Source organism: Biomphalaria glabrata, chromosome 12, assembly GCF_947242115.1.
Source record: "Biomphalaria glabrata chromosome 12, xgBioGlab47.1, whole genome shotgun sequence".
NCBI lineage: Eukaryota > Metazoa > Mollusca > Gastropoda > Planorbidae > Biomphalaria > Biomphalaria glabrata.
Window position 1 is genome coordinate 7,954,896 of NC_074722.1, and position 26,156 is coordinate 7,981,051.

General features: G+C 36.7%; 2 protein-coding genes across 2 annotated transcripts in view; both read left to right on the forward strand.

Moving 5' to 3' along the window:
- LOC106061024 (uncharacterized) overlaps positions 1 to 18,635 on the forward strand; it is a 48,818-nt gene extending 30,183 nt beyond the window's left edge. Inside the window, exons 11-15 of the mRNA XM_056005379.1 lie at positions 1,298 to 1,463; positions 6,284 to 6,398; positions 11,927 to 12,144; positions 15,448 to 15,525; positions 17,016 to 18,635. Of these exons, the coding sequence (XP_055861354.1) occupies positions 1,298 to 1,463; positions 6,284 to 6,398; positions 11,927 to 12,144; positions 15,448 to 15,525; positions 17,016 to 17,083 (645 nt within the window). The 3' untranslated portion in view covers positions 17,084 to 18,635. The remainder of the gene's footprint in view (positions 1 to 1,297; positions 1,464 to 6,283; positions 6,399 to 11,926; positions 12,145 to 15,447; positions 15,526 to 17,015) is intronic.
- Positions 18,636 to 22,790: 4,155 nt separating this feature from the next.
- The window catches only part of LOC106059859 (eIF-2-alpha kinase activator GCN1-like), a 44,282-nt gene continuing 40,916 nt past the window's right edge, over positions 22,791 to 26,156 (forward strand). The window contains exons 1-3 of the mRNA XM_056005375.1: positions 22,791 to 23,057; positions 24,947 to 25,049; positions 25,694 to 25,892. Of these exons, the coding sequence (XP_055861350.1) occupies positions 23,037 to 23,057; positions 24,947 to 25,049; positions 25,694 to 25,892 (323 nt within the window). The 5' untranslated portion in view covers positions 22,791 to 23,036. The remainder of the gene's footprint in view (positions 23,058 to 24,946; positions 25,050 to 25,693; positions 25,893 to 26,156) is intronic.

A 26,156-nucleotide genomic window follows, 5' to 3' on the forward strand; every position in this document is an offset into this window, starting at 1 on the left:
TTAAAGAACTTGACAACTCAGGGCTCCAAAGTAACGTAACAGTTTAATGTCAATAAATAACAGCCAATACTGTACAATTGGCAACACGTACACTGTACAAATATCTCTCCGATAACACCGTTCCGCCGTATCAACTCTTGCACTGGCCTCCCCGTCTCGTTCCGGGCTTGCACTGGGTTCAACAGTTCCGGACTGACTTCACACACTTGGGCTCGTTGTGTCGGACTCGATCACAGACCAAGATCAAGACGCCGTTCGTCTCGACTGTACTTGACAGTACTCCGCACTGAACCGTCGTAATGCTCCGTACAGAACCACACCGTTGAACTGTGCTGTAGTCGACCGTGTTCTGAACTCCTGTCGTGAACCCGCTCTCTGAACCGTCTTGACTGCGACACCTCCGCTCTTATATAGGGTCCCTACTGGCCTTCTCGAACCGGACAGAACGCCGCTCAACGTTTCTAGGTGGTCAGATGACTACAACTCTCGTGACGCTCCTGAACTCTCTTCACGCCGGCGATCCTTCCCGAACCGTCCTGTTGATACTCGACTCGGCTGACCGACGTAGCTCGTCACGGTTGACCGCTCGTCTAGCGCTGGCCTGGGGCGATTTGCGTTGGCTGACTACACACACACCACTACCCCCATCTGTGCCACCACCAAGTTTATAACAATATATATATATATATATATATATATATATATATATATATATATATATTATACATATATATATATATATATATATGCTGTACTCACGTTTATGCATAGGGTTAGGGTATACTGGGCTTTAGGGTTAGGGTTTTGAAAAAAATCGCCCCCCACCCACTCCAAAGTTCTGGATCCACTAGTGCGTGGGTGTGGGTCGGTATGAGGCGCATGGGGAAAAACAGAGAGAGACAGACAGAGTGAGAAGGAGAGAGAGAAGGAGAGAGAATGAAAGAGAGCGGGCAGTTTCATGTCATTGTAACAGATACACTGATTTCACGGGCTAAAAGTATGTTAGGGAAATCTTAAACATTTTCTTTTTAAAAGTGAACAAATCAGTGGGTTTGTATGCAAGCAAGTACTATACATATATACTAGCGATGAAATCAGTTGACACAATCATGTATTCACCGAGTATAACCAACAAACAAGGTGATTTGTAACCAACTGATTAGAGGACTAAGAGATGCGATTGAACAATGACTACTACCACATGCTCAAAAAGTCGATTACTACTCCATCTTTTATTATTTATTCTTAGTTTAACTCTTTTAAAGTTATCTTTTCCTTTATTATTTGCCTTCTAAAGGAAAATTGTACAGAAAACTGTGCGACAGATTCGAGCGGCATTCAACTGTATTGGCAGACCTTGTCGTATATAACAAAGTTGGACGACAACGCCAGGCAGTTCCGCTGTCGGATAAAAACAGAAGTAGCCGAATTAAGGACAGAGACTTTAATAGTCTTTGTGGTCCGTAAGTCTGATTCGTTTGTGTGTGTGCCTGGTATGTTATGTGCTTCCTTCTACTACCTTTGCTATTTGAACTGTGAATAGACCTTGTTTTTAATGATTGAACTGTATAGAATTTACCCTTGTTATTTAAAGGGAGAGTGATCCTTAAAGGATTACGGGCACGATATGGCCTAAATTGTGCCGATGTGCCTAAACTGAAAAACTCAAACTCCGTTACGTCTGTTGCTCTTAATATTGGTCAGAATGATTGAAGATCACATGTGACTTCACGAATAGTGGTGGTGAACTCACTCTTGTGATATAGATCAGCTCTACAATCGCGTGCTCAGTGAGAGTAGTATTTGGTGATGGTGAACTCACTCTTGTGATAGAGATCAGCTCTACAATCGCATGCTCAGCGAGGGTAGTATTTGGTGGTGGTGAACTCACTCTTGTGATAGAGATCAGCTCTACAATCGCGTGCTCAGTGAGAGTAGTATTTGGTGATGGTGAACTCACTCTTGTGATAGAGATCAGCTCTACAATCGCGTGCTCATCGAGAGTAGCCGAGACCAACTGTTAGAGTAGACCTGAATCAGTTCTGTGACATTGCAACGACTTCTTGGTTGTCACATCACAGTCAAATCAGTTTTCATATAATGATTGATCTCGGACTAACCAACAAACAAGGGGCTATATAATCAAATGATATCGGACAAACCAACCAACAAGGTGCTATATAATCAAATGATCTCGGACTAACCAACAAACAAGGTGCTATATAATCAAATGATATCGGACAAACCAACCAACAAGGTGCTATATAATCAAATGATCTCGGACTAACCAACAAACAAGGTGCTATATAATCAACTGATATCGGACAAACCAACCAACAAGGTGCTATATAATCAAATGATCTCGGACTAACCAACAAACAAGGTGCTATATAATCAAATGATATCGGACAAACCAACCAACAAGGTGCTATATAATCAAATGATCTCGGACTAACCAACAAACAAGGTGCTATATAATCAAATGATATCGGACAAACCAACCAACAAGGTGCTATATAATCAAATGATCTCGGACTAACCAACAAACAAGGTGCTATATTATCAACTGATTTCAGACTAACCAACAAACAAGGTGCTATATAATCAACTGATCTCGTACTAACCAACATAAAGGTGCTATATAATCAAATGATCTCGGACTAACCAACAAACAAGGTGCTATATAATCAACTGATCTCGGACTAACCAACAAACAAGGTGCTATATTATCAACTGATTTCAGACTAACCAACAAACAAGGTGCTATATAATCAACTGATCTCGTACTAACCAACATAAAGGTGCTATATAATCAAATGATCTCGGACTAACCAACAAACAAGGTGCTATATAATCAACTGATCTCCGACTAACCAACAAACAAGGTGCTATATTTTCAACTGATTTCAGACTAACCAACAAACAAGGTGCTATATAATCAACTGATTTCAGACTAACCAACAAACAAGGTGCTATATAATCAACTGATCTCGTACTAACCAACATAAAGGTGCTATATAATCAAATGATCTCGGACTAACCAACAAACAAGGTGCTATATAATCAACTGATCTCCGACTAACCAACAAACAAGGTGCTATATTTTCAACTGATTTCAGACTAACCAACAAACAAGGTGCTATATAATCAACTGATTTCAGACTAACCAACAAACAAGGTGCTATATTATCAACTGATTTCAGACTAACCAACAAACAGGGTGCTGTATAATCAACTGATCTCCGACTAACCAACAAACAAGGTGCTATATTATCAACTGATTTCAGACTAACCAACAAACAAAGTGCTATATTATCAACTGATTTCAGACTAACCAACAAACAAGGTGCTATATAATCAACTGATTTCAGACTAACCAACAAACAAGGTGCTATATAATCAAATGATCTCCGACTAACCAACAAACAAGGTGCTATATAATCAAATGATCTCCGACTAACCAACAAACAAGGTGCTATATTATCAACTGATTTCAGACTAACCAACAAACAAGGTGCTATATAATCAACTGATCTCAAGACTAACCAACAAACAAGGTGCTATATAATCAACTGATCTCAGACTAACCAACAAACAAGGTGCTATATTATCAACTGATCTCGGACTAACCAACAAACAAGGTGCTATATAATCAACTGATCTCGGACTAACCAACATAAAGGGGCTATATAATCAAATGATCTCGGACTAACCAACAAACAAAGTGCTATATAATCAACAGATCTCGAACTAACCAACAAATAAGGTGCTATATAATCAACTGATCTCAGACTAACCAACATAAAGGTGCTATATAATCAAATGATCTCGGACTAACCAACAAACAAAGTACTATATAATCAACAGATCTCGGACTAACCAACATAAAGGTGCTATATAATCAAATGATCAGAGACTAACCAACAAACAAGGTGCTATATAATCAACTGATCAGAGACTTACCAACAAACAAGGTACTATATAATCAAATGATCAGAGGAGTAGCCAACAAACAAGGTGCTATATAATCAAATGATCTTGGACTAGCCAACAAACAAGGTGCTATATAATCAAATGATCTTGGACTAGCCAACAAACAAGGTGCTATATAATCAACTGATCAGAGACTTACCAACAAACAAGGTACTATATAATCAAATGATCAGAGGAGTTGCCAACAAACAAGGTGCTATATAATCAAATGATCTTGGACTAGCCAACAAACAAGGTGCTATATAGTCAAATGATCTAGGACTAGCCAACAAACAAGGTGCTATATAATCAACTGATCAGAGACTTACCAACAAACAAGGTACTATATAATCAAATGATCAGAGGACTAGCCAACAAACAAGGTGCTATATAATCAAATGATCTTGGACTAGCCAACAAACAAGGTGCTATATAATCAACTGATCAGAGACTTACCAACAAACAAGGTACTATATAATCAAATGATCAGAGGACTAGCCAACAAACAAGGTGCTATATAATTAAATGATCTTGGACTAGCCAACAAACATGGTGCTATATAGTCAAATGATCAGAGGACTAGCAAACAAACAAGGTGCTATATAATCAAATGATCAGAGGACTAGCAAACAAACAAAGTGCTATAAAATCAAATGATCAGAGGACTAGCCAACAAACAAGGTGCTATATAATCAACTGATCAAAGGACTGAGACGATTGATGCTACTACTACCACATGTTGATAAAGTCAGTTACAGTTTGAACGTTACTACTCCATCTATTATTATCCATCCTTAGTCTAATATTACAACTTTGAAGTTGAGTTCTTCGTTTATTATTTGTCTTCTTGAAGTCTAATGTTTCAAGTGTGAATTTGGTTTCTTCAATAACAAAATCTTAGACTCAGCTTACGCTGACGGTATCGCATCACCTTACGCTGAACGATGTAGCCACGGTTTACACTGGACGATGTAGCAGCTACATCAAATACTGGATAATGTAGCAGCATTAGTTTACACTAAATGTTGTAGTATCAACTTACACTGGTGGGAGTTGTGACAGTTTTCACTGGATTATATAAGTATTAGTTAACACTGGATTATGTAGCGGCATCGGCTAACATTGGATGATGCAGTATCAACTTTCACTGGCTGATGCAGTATCAACTTTCACTGGACGATACAATATCAACTTTCACTGGCTGATGCAGTATCAACTTTCACTGTATGGATGATGCAGTATCAACTTTCAATGGGTGATGTAGTATCAACTTTCACTGGCTGATGCAGTATCAACTTTCACTGGCTGATGCAGTATCAACTTTCAATGGGTGATGTAGTATCAACTTTCACTGGATGATGCAGTATCAACTTTCACTGGGTGATGTAGAATCAACTTTCACTGGCTGATGCAGTATCAACTTTCACTGGCTGATGCAGTACCAACTTTCACTGGGTGATGTAGTATCAGCTATCACTGGGTGATGTAGTATCAGCTATCACTGGGTGATGTAGTATCAGCTATCACTGGGTGATGTAACAGCATCAGCTATCACTGGGTGATGTAGTATCAGCTATCACTGGGTGATGTAGTATCAGCTATCACTGGGTGATGTAGTATCAGCTATCACTGGGTGATGTAACAGCATCAGCTAACACTAAATGATGTAGTATCAAATTAAACTAAATGATGTTGCAGCATCAGCTAAATGGTTGATATAGTGTCCGCTGTCACTGGAGGATGCACCATTAGCTTACACACCGCTGGTGAAGACTGGGATTTTAAATTTCGGAATCTTGGAACGACTTTAAGACCACCCAACTCTAATGGGTACCCGACATTTAGTTGGGGAAAAGTAAAGGTTAGTTGGTCGTTGTGCTGGTCACATGACACCCTCGTTAACCGGGGCTCACAGAAACAGACCTTTACATCATCTGCCACATAGATCGCAAGGTCTGAAAGGGGAACTTTACTTTTACCTCCATCACAACGTTGACCTCCCAACACCCTCCTCCAACTGGAGGGACTATTTTCTGAAACCCCCTACATACACCAACTGGAGGGACTATTTTCCGAAACCCCCTACATACACCAACAGGAGGGGCTATTTTCTGAAACCCCCTACATACACCAACTGGAGGGACTCTTTTCTGAAACCCCCTACATACACCAACTGGAGGGACTATTTTCTGAAACCCCTTACATACACCAACTGGGGGGACTATTTTCTGAAACCCCTACATACAAGTTTTTGTTTATCAGAGTTGTTGTGTTGAGCACGTGTTTTGATTTCAATTTTGTTCTTGTACAGAGCCCATGGCTTCTCTTGTCATTTTGGGACCAAGTCTTGTTGTTAAAGGAACCAAACAGACGTGGACGTGTAGAATTGCTGAAGCCAGTATAACCTTCCCTATCGTTACATGGAGGTAACAGGAGTTACATCTACCTTGTGGAGAACGAGAGAGTGAAAGAGAGAATAGGTTGTGAGAACAAAATGAGAATAGTGACTAGTTAGGGGGAGGGAGAGAGAGAAAGAGGAGAGAGAAGAAAGGTGAGGAGATAGATGTTTTTGGCTTTATTTTTTTTTTATGTGAGAAAACAACGATTATCTTTGGAGTTGGCAATTATTTTTGGTTCTTGGAATTTTACACTGCCGTCTTGAACTAGCCGTGTCTGTAATATCAGGTGTGTTAGCAAAGGGCTTCATTTTGGGTCGTACCGTTTGGGCATTAAGTGAAATAAGAGAAAGAGCTGAAGAAACGAAAAGTGGACTTAATGAATGTAGATTGTTGAGAGGTAAAGCGTCTGACTTCCGGACAGAGGGTTTCCGGTTTCGAATTCTGGTGAAGGAAGGGCGCCTCTGGGTTTACTCATCTCTAATGGGTACCTTACATTAGTTGTAGTTGGGGAAAAGTCATCTGGTGTTGGTCTTGTGCTGGCCTTATGACATCCTCGTTAAAGAAACTAAGTACCTTTATATCAGCTACCCTACAAATCGCAAAGTCTGAAAGTGGTACTTTACTTACTATGAATGTAGAAACTTCCAAGGAAAGTGGACAGATCTTTACCCTTTTTTTACCCGCTAACAAACCGATATGTTTAATTGGAAAGGAAGTATTGCTGTTTTTAACACGCTAATAAAGCAATATGTTTAATTGGTAAGAGAGTATGGCTGTTTTTAGGGATGATGACATTAAACAGCTTTATGAAATCAAACATAAACAATAGAACTGCATTTTTTGAGAGTTGTTCACATTTTGAGTACAGGAATGAAGCCATTGTCCGACAGCAAAGGCGAAAAAAAAAAACACTTGCTAGCAGGAAGAAACCTGTACCGAAAAGAACAAGATTACAAAGAGACGGATCCCTGTCGGATCCGCATATTCACTGGTCGACTGAGGATGGCATCGAGCAGGGTATGAAACCGAGACCGTAGAGATAATCAGTCCTGCGCGCTACCCGCACGACCAGGCATTGCTCTTAATCTAATGACAAACTGGTTACAAACTAATAGCCTACTATTGATAATATACCAACACATTACGGAATGACAACTACCGGATATGTACAATATGTCAGAAGAGTGATTTGAGATAATTGAGTATTTTCATTTAAATGGAACTAGAATGAGGATAAAGATCTACCTAAATTAAACTACTAATTTAGCACTCTTAATATCTATATCTACTAGATCTATATCTAGAATAGATATTTGGGATAATGTAGATGTAATTTAGATAAGATTTATATTTAAAAAAAAAACACTAGATAATCAATTAATAGACTAATTGCAATATGAAATATTAAAATAGTAGATTAGTTTTAGTATTTTATAACATTGCAATATTGACATATTGACAATCTAGACATTAGAAATAAAAATCTACACTTTTAGCCTAGAAATTAAAATTATAGATCTTGATCTAGTCTAAATCATGGCTGTCTGGTAGTGCGGTTTGCGCGCTGGACTGTCGTTTAGATTCATCGATGGTTCCAGGTTCAAACCCTGCCCGTTCCTATCCTCCGTCGTCCATGTAAAACAACAAACATTCTAAATTAAACCAAGAAATTCTAGATCTAGATTATATAATGATTTTAATTAGTTTTAAAAATCTAGCTCTAGTTTTAAGAAAAAAAAATCTAGATCTAGTGTAAGAAATCTAGCTCTAGTGTAAAAAAAAATCTAGATCTAGTGCACAAAATCTAGATTAGATCTAAATCTAGCCATTATGTCTTTAAAATACGAGTCACATTACGAGGTTTAATAAACATCACTATGCCGAGTTGTTTTAGCATTAAAAGAATTTATTCCATATGACGTCAAAGGAAAAAAATCCACTACGTCACACGGCCTAGTTAGACTAAAAAATGTCATCTATTCGAGCAGCTTGTCGAGTGTTCATAGACATTGGTGCACCGAGTGAGATGTTTTGGCATTTCATTTAAAGAATTAACTCCATATGACGTCAAAGTAAAAAAGTTCCATTACGTCACACGTCCTAGTTAGACTAAAAAATGTCTTCTATACGAGCAGCTTGTCGAGTGTTCATAGACATTGGTGCACCGAGTTTGTTCTTTTAGCATTTCATTTGATGGGCTAGTTAGACTTAATATATATATATATATATATAGTTCGTCCATCGTGGTTCGATGATGACCACTTTGTCATCCAGGGGGCTGAGGGCTTTGCACTGGGGTTTTATGCCTCCTCGTATGGCTGGTGAGACCTATGTGAGCCCGGAATGTTCGGCCGCACACTGGGCAGGTTATTCCAGCTGGAGCTAGTGTCGTTTGTCTTGCTTTTCTTTTCTGGCGTTTTTCTTCTGCCTGCGTTGTTCTTTTTTCCTCAGCAACCTGTGCGCCAGTTTTCACAGCGCGACGCCATGATGCTCTGTCATGTGCCTCTGTCTCCCAGGTGCCAGGGTCTATGCTGAACGCCTTCAGAGACGCTTTGAGGGTGTCCCTGAAGCGCTTTCTTTGCCCACCTTGTGAGCGCTTTCCTTCGCTTAGTTGGCCATACAAGAGTCGTTTTGGGATGAGGTGGTCTTCCATTCTGTAGACGTGACCTGCCCATCGCAGCTGGGACTGCATCAGGATTGTGTGGATGCTTTGCAGAAGGACTTCTGTATCTGGTATTTTGTCTTGCCATTTGACATTTAGTATTTTTCTCAGACATGTCATCCCCCCCCCAACATATATATATATATAAAAGGATTAAAGACGCTTTTTTTTGTTTGTCTGTCAGTCTGTCTGTCCGTTATGTTAATAGCGAAAAAAAAAAGCCTAAAAGCTATTGAAAATTTGATAAAAAATTAATTTCCCTTCCGAAACATCGCATTAGTTTTAAGTTTCTATAATAGATTGTTCCGGATGTTTATATATTTATAGTGAGAGAAAATAAGAATTCCAGATTAATCAAATGCCGTTAATTAAATTTGTGGGATGGTCTGTTATGAAAATTAGATGTACCATAGTCTTATGGAGATTTCTTCAAACCATACTTTGGTGTTAGGAAGTTGTTTTCCTTAAAAATCGGAGCATAATATTAACGATAATTAGATTTTCTAACGTTTTAGTTAGAAAGTTAAATGTAGTGTAAGAGAGAAGTGCGATTTTACATAAATAGAATTAAACTATTTTTCATTAAAAATCCGGAACAACCAATTTTCGTAAATGAGAAAATTATTTGTTTTATTTATTAGAAGAGGGATTTCAAACATTTATTAGCGTTATTAGATTTTTCATATAAAATTCGGATTTTTTTTGGCGACGATTTTGTAAGAAAATTAAAGTAATGTAGGTCGATTTCTTTTTCGAAACAAAATCCGGAACATTCTTTACCAATTAACAACTTTTATTATGTTTCAGCAAGAAAATTAACTGTAAAATAAGTCTAAAAAGTGATTTTCAATAATTGTTTCTAGTAAATCACTTTCTTATTTTAAAATCCTGAATACCTATTGTCGATATTTTTGAAAAAAATAAAATTATTTGCCATACATTTGTTTTAAGTTAAAAATTCGGAACAGTTGATATTGATAAATAAACTATAGTGACGTAGTGTCAAAGAATATAAGTGTAATATTAGTCAATTATGCGATTTCAAACAATCATTTGACATAATTTATTTTTTTTAAAACAAGATCGGAACAACTTTATAGTTAATGAAATATAAATCAGTATAGATATTTTTATTTAGCATTTATATGCTATTTACATTAAAAAACCGGAACGATATATTAAAGATCATGTGTTTCTTGCAACGTTTAAGCATGGAAATAAAATCTAATATAAGTTAGAAGAGCAAACAAATATTCATTGGCACTGATTTGTTTTTCACAAAACATCCGGAACAATCTATTATAGATACTTAAAACTATTGCAATATTTCTGAATTAAAAAGTAAAGGTTAAATCAGATTTACAATAGCCTCTAGTTTTATTTGTAAATCTAATCGTGACGTACAGACCGACCAACAGACAAAACGCGCAAAAATAATCTTCTTTTATTTGGATGGGGGCACTAAACAAAAAATAAATAAAATCTAATTTTTTTTTAAAGTTTAAGGAATTGGTTTAGCACCTGTACATGTTGCGACGTAACGCTACTGCACGAAAATCGCTGCATAAAAAGTCCATTAAAAAATGTGCGTGATATTTACATACAAAGTGCATTATTAGCCTTTATAAACAAACAGAAATGTTTTCTTTTAATTTTAGCAGCTAGTTGACCAGAAAAAAACATCTTTAACTATTATTTATATTTGTTCTAAACATTTCCTGTACATTTTAAAAATATATTTGACTTAGTGATACTGAAAATACACAAAATTGTGCATCTATGTTAGCATATTGTAACATTGCCTCCCTTACATTTACGTAATTGTTTTAGAATTGGTGTATTTTTATGAAAAAAATCGCTTGCATAATTAATTTTATAAATTAAACGGTTTGCTTTTAGAAAACCAAAAGTAGACGTTGCACCTAAACTTTTCAAGCCGCATTTAATGATGAAATAATATTTTTCATATCTCTTCTAGTTTTTGAGATCTGAGTGTGACAGACGGACAGACAGACAGACGGACATTTTGCACAAACCTAATAGCGGCTTTTTCCCCTTACGGGGGCCGCTAAAAATGCTATTGAAACTGTCAGCCTTTATTACGTAAGAATGCAATGATCCCACTTCTGGATCTGTTTCACGACAATTTCATTGTAAGATATGTGGGTTTTCAAGATCTGAAGATTGACATAGGCCTATGTCTTTTCTAAAATATATTTGCAGCCAATGTGTCAGGACAAAGTCTGGCACTCGACAGCTCAGACAAATGGAAAAAGGGGGACTTGAATTTTTAAAAGTTGACGATGTTTTTGTAAGGGCATCTACCCTCTTCATACGTCATGCCCTTATTAAATTTAAATAATAATCGATCTTAAAGCATGTCATATTTGCCAAGAAATAACTTTAGCATTTGTACATGTAATCTCAATTATCTTATTAAAAATTGACATTTTTTTCAATGTAAAGACACCCCCTCCCTCCAAAAAAAAGGGGGTGAGGTCCTGGGCGGCTGCAAAATCTTGCACTGCTGTAATTCCTATTTACATTCTATTATTATTGAAACAGTATTAATGCAGGTGTGCAGACTTGTAGTTTATTAATAAATTGAGTTACTGTAAAATTGAGTTACTGTAACAATGAGTTAGCGTTTCTATATTTGACTTGCTGTGTGGCATGCTGGTGAATGAAAAACTACACATCAGTGACACATGTATTACTGTTACAATTATTATTTCTATTATTTGCAACAATAGCTAATAGCGATCAACGTTACATAAAGGGGAAACAGAATTGACTATGGCCCCTTTAATAGTGTCCACTGAGGAATTATAATTATGAGTAATATTAATCTGTTTCATCTTGTTTGATAAACCCAATATCTTGGTTTTCACAGGCTGAATGATGATGATGGCGTGCCGACTGATGCCCAGGTGGTCCGTAGTGTATTTACGGTGGATAAACCTTATATGAGCTACGTTCACACTGTCACAAGCAACCTAACGATGACGCTAACCCGAGACAACTTTACTCACAATTTGAGATGCATCGCCATCCACAAAGTAGCTTCATACTATGATGAAAAATTTTCCGTTTATGCCGTCACTGTGACTGGTGAGACCATCGTTTCGTATTTCAATTGTACCAATTTCCTGACTTTTTAAAAAGCTTATATCAAATCACTCTTTCTGTTTGTCTGGTCAAAAGTTTGTACACGTTATTACTCCCACACCCAATCTCGGATCAGACTGAAATTTCGCACAATTATTTCTTTTAACTGACTTTCTCTTGTCCCATAGTCTGTTGGACCATTGGGGTAGCACACAAGATTTGTCAACCGTCTTTCTCCATTCCTCTCTCTTTTGACTTGGATAGAACCTCTTTTAATGGCATGCCCATCCATTCTTTTGTCTTCCCATTGCTTCCTCTGTCTACCTCTTCTTCTTTTTCCTGGTACTGTTCCCTGAAGGAAGGCCTTTGCAAGCCCCGAAGACCTTGTAAAATGGCCATAGAGTTTTAGTTTCCGTTTCTTTTAACAAGTAGGTCATCGTGGGGTCAAATCGCTTTAGTAACTCTGTCTCTAATCTCTTCGTTTGTGATTAGCGGTCTTTAAATGTGATACCTAGGAACCTTCTTAAGCATCTCAATTCCATTGCTAGGATCCTCCTCTCTAGCTCTGCAGTCAGCATCCAAGACTCGCAGGCATATAAGAATGGCTATGCCATCATACCAACAATAGATAAATATACAATCTTCCCTGTTCATGGGTTACCATCATACCAACAATAGATAAATATACAATCTTCCCTGTTCATGGGTTACCATCATACCAACAATAGATAAATATACAATCTTCCCTGTTCATGGGTTACCATCATACCAACAATAGATAAATATACAATCTTCCCTGTTCATGGGTTACCATCATACCAACAATAGATAAATATACAATCTTCCCTGTTCATGGGTTACCATCATACCAACAATAGATAAATATACAATCTTCCCTGTTCATGGGTTACCATCATACCAACAATAGATAAATATACAATCTTCCCTGTTCATGGGTTACCATCATACCATGCCGGCTTGAGAAAGCTTGAGCCCACGATTTCGTATTCAGGTCGTTCACCTTTTTTTAAATATATAAATACACTTAAAAAGCGATCCCCCAGATACCCCATTCTTTCTTTCTTTCTGTCCCCTCTTTTTTCCAACTGGTCCAGACAAGTGATAAGATCCTAACCCATTGAGAAAGCTTAAAGTATGAAATTATGCTAAACAAAAACAATTGGAAAAAATATTTGTAATCGCACAGATTTATTATTGTTAGTCTAGATCTATTACAAATTTAATTACAAGACTGATCCAAACTAATTGATATAAGTACACCCAAAAACAAGTGTTTTTTTTATTTTATAATTTTCTAAAAACTCTTTTCCTTCTAAAGTATGCAATGTCACTCAGCCCTGCATCCAGTTGATTTCGCATAAGTCTCAAGTGTCTTTCCCCACTAGCACTACATCCAGTTGATTTCGCATAAGTCTCAAGTGTCTTGCCCCACTAGCACTACATCCAGTTGATTTCGCATAAGTCTCAAGTGTCTTTCCCCACTAGCACTACATCCAGTTGACTTCACATAAGTCTCAAGTGTCTTGCCCCACTAGCACTACATCCAGTTGATTTCGCATAAGTCTCAAGTGTCTTGCCCCACTAGCACTACATCCAGTTGACTTCACATAAGTCTCAAGTGTCTTGCCCCACTAGCACTACATCCAGTTGATTTCGCATAAGTCTCAAGTGTCTTGCCCCACTAGCACTACATCCAGTTGACTTCACATAAGTCTCAAGTGTCTTGTCCCACTAGCACTACATCCAGTTGATTTCACATAAGTCTCAAGTGTCTTGCCCCACTAGCACTACATCCAGTTGATTTTGCATAAGTCTCAAGTGTCTTGCCCCACTAGCACTACATCCAGTTGATTTCACATAAGTCTCAAGTGTCTTGCCCCACTAGCACTACATCCAGTTGACTTCACATAAGTCTCAAGTGTCTTGCCCCACTAGCACTACATCCAGTTGACTTCACATAAGTCTCAAGTGTCTTGTCCCACTAGCACTACATTCAGTTGACTTCACATAAGTCTCAAGTGTCTTGCCCCACTAGCACTACATCCAGTTGATTTCACATAAGTCTCAAGTGTCTTGCCCCACTAGCACTACATCCAGTTGACTTCACATAAGTCTCAAGTGTCTTGCCCCACTAGCACTACATCCAGTTGATTTCGCATAAGTCTCAAGTGTCTTGCCCCACTAGCACTACACCCAGTTGACTTCACATAAGTCTCAAGTGTCTTGCCCCACTAGCACTACATCCAGTTGACTTCACATAAGTCTCAAGTGTCTTGTCCCACTAGCACTACATCCAGTTGATTTCACATAAGTCTCAAGTGTCTTGTCCCACTAGCACTACACCCAGTTGACTTCACATAAGTCTCAAGTGTCTTGTCCCACTAGCACTACATTCAGTTGACTTCACATAAGTCTCAAGTGTCTTGCCCCACTAGCACTACATCCAGTTGATTTCACATAAGTCTCAAGTGTCTTGTCCCACTAGCACTACATCCAGTTGACTTCATATAAGTCTCAAGTGTCTTGCCCCACTAGCACTACATCCAGTTGACTTCACATAAGTCTCAAGTGTCTTGCCCAACTAGCACTACATCCAGTTGACTTCACATAAGTCTCAAGTGTCTTTCCCCACTAGCACTACATCCAGTTGACTTCACATAAGTCTCAAGTGTCTTGTCCCACTAGCACTACATCCAGTTGACTTCATATAAGTCTCAAGTGTCTTGCCCCACTAGCACTACATCCAGTTGACTTCACATAAGTCTCAAGTGTCTTGTCCCACTAGCACTACATCCAGTTGATTTCACATAAGTCTCAAGTGTCTTGTCCCACTAGCACTACATCCAGTTGACTTCATATAAGTCTCAAGTGTCTTGCCCCACTAGCACTACATCCAGTTGACTTCATATAAGTCTCAAGTGTCTTGCCCCACTAGCACTACATCCAGTTGACTTCACATAAGTCTCAAGTGTCTTGCCCCACTAGCACTACATCCAGTTGACTTCACATAAGTCTCAAGTGTCTTGCCCCACTAGCACTACATCCAGTTGACTTCGCATAAGTCTCAAGTGTCTTGCCCCACTAGCCAAACTGTATGCGCTTCCAAATGTTCTCTTGCTGGTCCCTAGTTCAAACCTTGTCCTGTGACAACGGTATAACAGGAATAATGTTCATGCCCATAACTATTTTTGAATTTAAAAGTATTTTAAGGAATGCTTGTATTTTTATTGTTGGTGTATAATCCTTAGGATTCATTTAAATTTGCTTGACATTTTGCTCTCTCAGCAAGTAATACTAACCAAGCGGGTGCCAACTTGAATACTCTAATGGAATCCAAAAACAATAGCGATGTCAATGGCGCTGGTAAGTTTGACAAGAAATCTATATGGGTACATGTCTTTCTCTTTGTGTATTAAATACATTTTTTTAAATATCCTTCCTCGCTTTTTTTTTTTTGTAAAAAGCTTATATCAACTGTGTCTGTAGGGGCAAAGTGTGTTCACGAAATGCTAGAGCTTATATCAACTGTGTCTGTAGGGGCAAAGTGTGTTCACGAAATGCTAGAGCTTATATCAACTCTGTAGGGGCAGAATGTGTTCACGAAATGCTAGAGCTTATATCAACTCTGTCTGTAGAGGCAAAGTGTGTTCACGAAATGCTAGAGCTTATATCAACTCTGTCTGTAGGAGCAGAATGTGTTCACAAAATGCTAGAGATGTGTTATGTAGTCATTCTGTGTATTGTTAAATCCTCCGCGCGGTGTTGATTCTTGACAATATGTCTAGTGTAGATCTGACTGGAAGTAACGCTGAACTCAACTAATTCAGTAACACCGGCGAAAGGCCGAAACAATCAAATATGTAGTCAACGCTGATGTTGTTTTATAAAGATATTTAATAATCAAGAAGGGAATCGTCCGATGTCAGCTATGTCCGTAAATCCGTATCTATTCTATTGTACTCAAGTCTACTACTCTACAAGAAGCGTCTTCCTTTTTGCGTCGCTTAGAGCGTTCTTGTTTTTTAACCAACTTTACGTCATCGTCGCTAAGTAAAACTTTACCCTATTCCCGAAACAAATAACTAATTCCTAATCATGTCTTAACAGTATTAAAGCCATACTATGCGGACGTGGTTTTTGAATATACTCAATAGCACAAATTTACTATTTTTAGTGAAGATCTATTAAAAATTAATTCCATGATGGATTCAACTGACGCGAGTTCACTCAACCTAAGATTTTTCTTTGAAGTAGGCCTATTTTTTGTTATACTACTGTACATATTGCGGTGACAGTAATATAAAATAGGCCAATTTTCTCGTACGGTTTTATAAATAGTTGTTAACTCTTTGGTTAACTGTCTTATTTGAAGCGCCCCTTCCACTACCGAATGAGGAAAAACAAACCGTTATATGCTTTGTGTGTCCGTCTGTCACGTTTTAAGCCTTAAAAGTCCAATTTCACAATATTTTGCAGCTTTCCAAGTCATGGTAATTGTGGTTTATCTTTTGAAAGCGAATCTTTTTTTAAATTAAATATGCAATGAGGTTATTAGTATGTGTAGGCCTATTTGCATATCTGCTAACAACGCTCAGAATATGTTTTAAAGAAAGGAAACACTTTGTATGAACTCGATTCAATAAGCAGTTTTAGCCTACGTGTTCAATATTGCTTGTGGAACTCTCTCCACCAAACTTCTTCCTGAGGCCAATCAAAAGTAATCTAAGAGGACAGTAATGTTTTTAAAACTTTTGAGGGGAAAAAAACAATCGCAATTATGTTTGAAAATTAGAAGATAAAAAATCTTACAAGCAGCCTTGGTCTATCTTAACCTTTGACCTTTTAATTTTCAGATCCCTGGATGCTATTTGTCATCTCCATCCTGTGCCTGCTCTCTTTATTTAAGTTTGAAACACTCTGAAAGTGGAGCATGAAAAAGACCTGCCACTTTTTTTGTTTTAGTATTAAATACATGCAGTTGAATAGTAATGAAGACAATCGATTAGGTCTATCTTAGAGATTATTTACATAGGCAATGTTTCTCGGGACACAGTTACTTGCAAACACACAAGAGGCTACTATTCTAGTTAGAATTCAGGCCTACAAATGTATCTTAATGCACCGAAAGGTAACAGCTGGTTTCATTGGATAGTTCTGTCCATTGTTCTTTAATGTTCTTTTTTTTTTACTTCATCAAAAATATTGGTGAAAATGCATACAATTATCTAGGTGGAGAAACAAACAAAAACAGAGCATATGAGATCAAAAAAAATATTTATGTGAACAGACAGTACATGTTGTATTTAAATTCATTTTCGCCAAAGCTTGTTAAATCTACGCTTGATTTAGAGTGTGCTTGGCAGAGGCATGCACTTCACTGGTATGGAATGGTAGAAGAAGACCCATCCCCTAAATGCAGAAAAAAAAATGGTTTATATTGTCAAACACTCTTCCAGTATTAACTCTTTCTGTCATTTAGCTCCCATAGAGCCCCCCCCCCCTTATGTATTAACAACATTATGATACTGAGGAAGCGTGTTAGTTAGCCTATTTTGGATAGCGGCCTATTTCTAGTTCGTGGAGTCGTGACCCAAGTAATATAACTTTTTTTTTTATTCTTAGTGCCTCTATTCGTAATCTCTTTAACCTGTAACAAAATTATCCACACAAATTACACGTAAAAGTTGGTAACTGTGCAAGGTACTTAAGGGCATTGGCCGCTAGATAAAGGGGCCACAACTCGGCAGTTAACAATGAGACGTTATTCCGTTTCTATAACTTAGTCTTTTCCCCCTCTGTTTAAACAATTGTTCGTTCATTCATTTCATATTGGTATAAACCCAACCATTTTACTGGGTAGTGAGGGGGGGGGGTTCTATAATGAAACAAAGTGTCAGTTTTATATCTTGCACTGTATCACATGGACAACTATAGACACGTATACCTCTATTTGAAGACAGATGGATTTTGCTTAGCTTTTATTTTATATATATATATATATGTCCTCACGTTTTTTTTTTTTTCGCCTCGAATGTCATTTCACGTCTGCTCATCTCAACTTCCTGTTCTTTCTTATTCTGCCATCGTCGTTTTTAATGCTCGCATTTTTCTCCCGAGCACTTCGATCCTCGTCGCATCAACGAGTTTAAAATAAACGCACACTTCCCTGAAAAGTCTTAGGGCTGTATTGTGGTCATGTTATGAAGGCGTATTCACTTTTACCTGAAGGAGCCGCTAATATAGACTGTAATTGGTTAAACGTTTAAAAGTGATCATCGCGAAAACAAAAATCTTATAGAACAATTAGGCACCAAGGGCCATCACAGTTTGTAAATTCATAATCACAATGTTGTATATATGAAATAGCGTACAAACCTTACTGAGCACAAATAATTACTTTGTATACTAAGAAAATGGTGAATGGTCAAAGAATTTGCAACAGCTAGAGAAAAAATAAAAAAGCATTCATTTGAGTATCGTTGTTGTTGTTGATGTTTTAAAATCTTTCAAAGCTATTGTTTGTTTTTAAAATTACTACTGATAAGAATCCCTGCCATTAGCTTACATTCTCTCCATAGATATCGGTTACAAGGAAAAAGATGGATGGATATTTCGAAGAAAAGCTTAAATATTTTCCTAGAAATTTGAAGGTTTATGTAAATGAATGGGAGAAAAAAATACTGATTGGCCAATCAGTGGAAACTCTGGTTTGACCGTTATAATTGTTCAGAATTATTTAATCTTTAAAGTAAATTTGGCGCACGTCTTTTCATCAGTTACTTTAAATCAAATATTATTTTGAACACGGGAATGACAGCAAGCGACTAACATCTTTCTTCGTACTCGGTTAAAATTTAGGGGCGCGGTGGCTGAGTGGTTAAGCGCTTGGCCTCTGAGCCTGAGGTCCTGGGTTGGAATCTCGGGAAGACTGGGACTTTGAATTTCGGAGGCCTGACTTTAGTTAGTAGAGGCGGTTGGTCATTGTGCTGGCCATATGACACCTTCGGTAACCGTGGGCCACGGAAACAGATGACCTTTACATCGATCTGCCCTATAGATCATGAGGTCTGAAAGGGAAACTTTACTTATTTAAATGTAAACCTTCGTCGTAGGGGTGCTGTGACAGTTCGAGTAACCAAATACTTCCATTTTTCCTGGTCAGCAGCTATTTTTAGTAGGAAGAGGCCGGTCGAATCTTTACATTGTCCAATCAGCTTTTCTTCGGACGACCCTTTCTTCGTGCTCCCTCCACTGTACCTTGAAGAATGACTTTAGACAGAGAGTGATGATCTTACAACATGATCAAACCAGCTCAGCTTTCTTCTCTCCACAGCAGGGGTTTCATAAAGACGTGAAAGACGTAATCATCTTCTCTTTTGAAGTAACGTCTGTTTTATATAAGATAAGATAACTCTTAATCCTCCATTATTTAACTGCCCATTGCACAGGGTAATGGGGCGCGGTGGCTGAGTGATTACACCTGAGGTCTTGGGTTCGGATCTCGATGAAGACTGGGATTTTGAATTTCGTGACTTTTAGGACGCCACTGAGTCTTCCCAACTCTAACGGGTACCTGACTTTAGTTGGGGAAAGTAAAGGCGTTTGGTCGTTGTGCTTGCCACATGACACCCTGCTCGTTAACCGTTAGCCAAACAAACAGAAACATCATCTGCCCTATAGAATGCAAAGGACTGACAATGGAACTCAACTCAAAAGGTCATATATCTCAATAACTAGTTTAACTGTCTGCATCTTTGAGCTGACTACACACATACAACAGAACATGTACACTTGTTTGAAGGTAATATCTTTACATTCAGTAAAACAAATGTTGTCAAGATTGTTTCATATTTTAGCAAAGCTTCCTTGTATTTCTACTGGTCTATATCTTTGTCGTCATGCTATTATGTTTCTTATGGTGTTAAACCTGTTCTTTCAGGAATACTAATCATGAAGCTAGTGAATTTCTGGTGCTTGTGAGAAAACATTCATACTTTTACTGCATTTTTTTTTTTGCGCAGGATTCCAGCAATAGTTGCATTTCATCTTAGCATAACTTTAGAACTTAGCAGAACTTTATGTTCTGCTTCTTCTTTTTTTTTTTAGATTCTTTTGCATTTTGATTCCTATCAATGCATTTGTGATTTATGAAGGACTTGGTAGCTGGGCCAACTAAAGATCATGCAACAATTCGACCAAACCAATAAGAATTCGTATGTAACTGGAAATAAAAATGTTATCTTGAAACGTTGTTGTGGGTCCCTTAATATATTCAATTGAATATATTCACACTAACGTCGATCTCTATGAGAAATAAAGGCCTTCAGTTTCTTGTTTATCGTTTAGTATGTATACGGAAATGACTATATTAGTATATACAGATGTGTAGCCTAGCTACGGTAGGCCTATACGACCCAGTGCAGCAGCTCCTCGTGATCCCCCCTCCCAGTTAAAAAAAAAAACGAAATAAAACAGCGGAATGACTTTTTTTCGACTTAATGTGTATTTATTGTTAAGTATTACTAATAGGAAAAAAAATTCAATTAAAATCAAAATAGTACAAAAATACAAAACTCTTAGCTGCTTTCTTCCTGGCTAAATTGAAATATATTTTCCCCAACAATTGCCAAATTAGTGAGTCGCACATTTTTTCAGCGTTGATTGCCATTAAGTAATGATCATTTGAGTCTGAAAAAACTTTGCTCGCACAAAAACTCCCAACAATTGTCAGAAATATTAAAATATTTATAGACAATATTTGCAACTTAATCATCTAGCTGACATCTTTCTTTTTATTAAGACTCAGATCTCAATCAGGTCCATGTTGCAAAAGTTCAAAAACTTCTGAAGAAACTGCGACAAACAGTTGAAGTCTCTTTCGTTCCAGACGAAATTCGTTTTCGTAAATGTCGCTAGGAGCGCTGTCGAGATTGATTTCGATCTGAAGATTCAATAGTTGGGATAGCGACAAAAATTCATATTTACCTATCACATCATGATATTGCTCATATCAGGTGATTAATTCTTGAACTATCCAGTCCAAGGGAGAATAAGTTTCCATCTGCAGCTCTTTCTTGTGTGTTACTACAGAATCTTCTCTTTTTTTCGTCTGGCATCTTGTGGCTAATCACCAAATCTGATCCCATGCACTCTGTAAAGGTAACGTTGGCTTTAGCGATGTTCTCAAGACTAATTGTTAAAAATGTTTTTAACCTCTTCAGTTTAAGTGCGCAGTCTCGAATTGACAATCTCTTGTTTTGAACGTAGACTTATGCGTCTTTAATTCAGTTAATACCGGCCAAAAACCCAAGTTAGATGAAAAAATGAAGGCAGCATAGCAACTAACAATCCGCCGGTTCGGACCTAGTAGAAGAGTTTTCTTCTGTTCTAGCCAATGCCTCTTAGATTTAACGACTTCTCCTCTGGCGCTGCAGCGCGAGCGCGTTTTAACCAAGCGCTTAAGGCTAGTTTCGGTTACTTTGTTGAGGACGTCCTAGCTGTGCGCTGAAGTCGATAAAAAGGTGGGTATCGAAAAATGTTACTGAATAGATTTCTGCTTCATCCCGAATTCCAGCCAAACTCAGAGAATGTTTCGTGCAGATAAAGAATTAAGATGATGTCAATGAAAGCTACGTACAGAATTTGTACCCCGTCATTATCCAGGACAATGTAAACTCAACATTTGGAAAAATGTATCCAGTTTTGTGATGTCAGGTGAATTGTTTAAATAATCGAAAATTAGTTGGCTCATTATCACCCAATATTAACATAGGTTCGATTTGTATTTGTGGAGACATGAACGTGTTTGGTCTTGAACTAAGCTTAGTTCGGAGCACATGTTCTCTCAGGAGTGGATCGTACTTGAATAGTAATTTCACAAACTCCTAGAAATGTAAAAGGAAAAGGGTGTCCCCGTCAGACTTGGCGAGTCAAAGCTTGAAGAGTTGGACAAGTTCACATTTCGCGAAGAGCCCGCCCAATTTTAATTTCAAGTAGGCTATATCGGGTTTTGGCCAGTTCGTGAACTAGTCACACTTCAGGTTTTGGAAGCTCTCTATATAAACTAGCATTACACACCGGCTACGCCCGTTCATTTGTTCCAAGGCTATATAGGCCTATTGTTTATTTTGGCCAAAACATCATCTCTTTTTTTTTTTTTTGCAATTCCCGTATTTAAACATCTTATATAATACTGACGTTACTTAAAAAAAAAAAGGATGATTACGTCCTGCGCGTCATGCATGTTTACCAATTAATTAAATTCTGCCAAGTCCCTGGTTTTTCTGGCTGACTCAGGCAACCCATTCCATGCTCTAATAGCGCTAGGGAAGTAGGATATCATTTGTACAAATTTGTCCTAGCATATGGAACGAGGAATGTGCCTTTATCTTTGTGTCTTTCTGAGTATTGTATTAGATTTTGTTTTTGTATTTGAAGATTATGATTTAGTATTTTATGTATAATTGCTATCCTAGCTTGGGTCCATTCGTACATGTCCTCATAATAAATAAAATTTGATAATTCATCGAAAAGTAAACTGACGTGATGTGGAATCTACGATTCTCACAGACCGTCAATATCACCAGTACTTAGTACTCTCCTGTTTTTAAAACGTATTAAGGAATTTCTTCCGGTTCAAAAACATGGCTAACGTGTAGTTCTAACATTTCTAAATAAGAACGTATTTCTTATATAGATTTATGATTAAATGATATAAATTACCAATATATTTATATTTTTATATATACTATTATAAGATATTTCTTTGAAAATGACACGCGCCTGAAAACATTTGTTAATTAATTATTTTTTTACGTCGTTTGAATGCGAGTTCGCGAAATCGAAAGTGATTGCACAACCAACCTCTTACCAAAATGGCGGACTCAACAACATCTGTAAGTGTTTTTTAAAAGTAGTTTTACAAATATAACATCTAGTCTAGAATCTAGTAACAATCTGTACCCTTTTATTTTCATGAAAACGAAACAAGATTATAATCAGTGTCGAGTATTTTAAGATTAAGTCTAGTCTAGCTAGGTCTTCTTAAAACTTGAAGTCAATCGTCAATGAAGTTCTTGACTTCTATTTTAATTTTTACAAGAAGTTGAAGTCAACTTGAACTTGAAGAATTTTCTTTTTTATTACGTAATACTTTAGACTTTAGTTTCACTTTAGTCTTTAACTTTAGATCTAAATCTAGTCACTTTAGAGTCATATCTAGACAGATTTTAGATCTAGATTATTTTAGTATTGGGGTTTAATAAAATTTAATAAAAAAAACTTTTAATGAAATACTCAGAAAGAAAGATAGAAACACATTTATTCTTATTCATTCTTATTATTATATATTTTTATATTCAGTTAATTACTGTTAAATTCTATACAATGATACAAATAGGACACATTTTTACAAGTGCTCCTTCCTAGTGCCATTAGAGTCTTAGACTTCATTAGAGTGAGCACGGAATGGGTTATCAGAATCTGCCAGGAAAACCAACATCTTAATCTTAGTTAGCAGAGTTAAAGTCTAATAAAGTCATTAATCATTGAATGATTGATTAACATGCGTGACTAGATTAACTAGATTGACACATGAATTTCATGAAATGCATAGGACATGACATAGTAATATATATATTATTATATAAGATCTAGATCTAAAATATAGAACTCTAACTTTAGAATACTCTAGACTCTAGGTCTGGATATCTAGTTTCAGTAGTTTGTAACACATTATTCACATATGTCACAGTAAGTAGTAATACTAGATTCTTGTAAATCTTAACTCTTAGACTAGAGTAGGTAGTGACCTGGTAGTGTCAAGAGTAAGTCTAGTATATAAATATAAGTATCATTATATAATCTAGATCTAGTTAAATCTAGATTCTAGTAGTATCATCATCTAGACTAGACTATTCTAGACTTAAGTCAGTTTATTCAGACTCTAGTCTAGATGTATTCTCTATAATTTTATTTAGAGACTAGATTCACAGAAAAAGACACAAAGATAAAGGCACATTCCTCATTCCATATATACAAATCAGACAAATGCTCCTTCTTCTTAAGTGCTATTAGAGCATGGAATGGGTTGCTTGAGCCAGACAGGAAAACCAGTGACTTGGCAGAATTTAAGTCATTGGTTAACATGCATGACTAGTCACTAGATGAATGACACATAGGACGTAATCATCTTCTTTTTTGAAGTAACGTCTGTATAATATAAGATAAGAAGTTCAATATATCTAGAAACTAGATCTATAGAGAGAGATATTATATATCTACTGTAGACATGCATTATTAGATATTCTGGTCCATAGTTTTATGTTACTCTGTTACTGAGTCTGTAGACACTGTAAGTAAGAATTACAGTGTTATTTATAATTTACTAGGGATTACACCTATAAATCTAGATCTAATCTATCATCTACATTTAGTCAGAGAAAGCTATATTTATAGTTTTACTAAAGAGTGTTATGAATTTAAAGGAAAGGACGATCGTTTCGATTCTAAGGCATTATTTTTTAGTCCGACTTAGAAATGGTTTAGAACTAAATAAATAAACTAACTTACATTTAACTCTGATTTAGTACTTCACAAGAACATCAATAAATCCTAGACAACTTAGGTATAGAAATGAAATTTATTATTAAAATATAGTTTTGAAAAATAAAATTTAAGGGCTTTGTGCTTCAAACAAAAGTAGTGAGTAATATGAAGGATTTTTGAAACATAATATTATGATAATATTATACCATTCTCATATTTCAATCTACTTTTTTTTTAGACTGCTGATATTCTTAAAAAATATGCTTTGAAAGTTGCTGTATCAAGTGTTAAAGAAAGAACCAAAGCTATTAATGATGTCATTGACATTGTTGACAAAGGAGGTATCTAAACATTTTTAAAAATTATTTTTTAATGGACCAACTATTGTATTTGAAGACATAGAACTGGATTCTTTGACCATAGACCAAAATAAGAATCTTTAACTCTAATGTCAAGGCAGTCCTATTATATGTTTCTGAAACATGGAGAACAATTGAAGCAACAACAAAAAAAAAAGTACAGACCTTCGTCAAAAGATGCGAAATATCTTAAAAATACAAAATAGAAAATACCAAACTGTGTGAGATGGGTGAACAGAGAAATTTAGAGGTGCAGATCTTAGAGAGAAAGTGATCGCACCCTTAGAAAAGATACCAACAACAGAGCTAGCCTTGGAGTGGAACCATCAGGAAGACCAAAAAGAACGTTGCGATGCAGTGTACTAGATGAAGCTGATAGGACAGGAAAGAGCTGGGAAGCCATTAAAAAACTAGCAAGAGACAGTGGAGCATGATTTTACTGAGGCTCTATATGTTCTACGAGAAACATAAAGGAAAGATGATGATGATGAACTATTGTATTTAGATTATTTTGCTGTTTAAATAAACAGTAAATAAAAATAAATATATTCACATTTGATTTTTAAATATTTTGTAGTTGACAATTATTTGTGAATAATTGTATTTCTATGTTTTCATTTTCTCAGCACTTCCTGAGGCAGCAGTGAAGGGCATTTTTCATTTTCTAGTCCAGGTGTTGGGACTCTACCGTGATAACTTGTCCAGGCATGTTGCCCTCAGGCTTGTAAATAGTGTCACAAAAGCTCACTTTGAGGCATCAGTGAAGCTTTTAACATCATCGCTGGAGAAGTTTGCACAAGACCAAATCAAAATAGTTGTACCCAGGTAACTTACTAACATGTTTGTTTGTTTGTGAAAGTGTATATATATATAATATATATATGTGCAGCTCTTATGCATAGTTGCCATCACCACCATATTAGCATTGGTGAACAGAATTTCACCCTTTTTACTTACATTTTGTGCACTCAGTAAAGATGTCTAACACCAGATTGATAGTGTAGCAATCAAAATTTATAAACATTCCTGCCTTAAATGATTAGAATGATCTAACTTGTAGCTTTATCTTAGACATTCTAGTATTGTGTA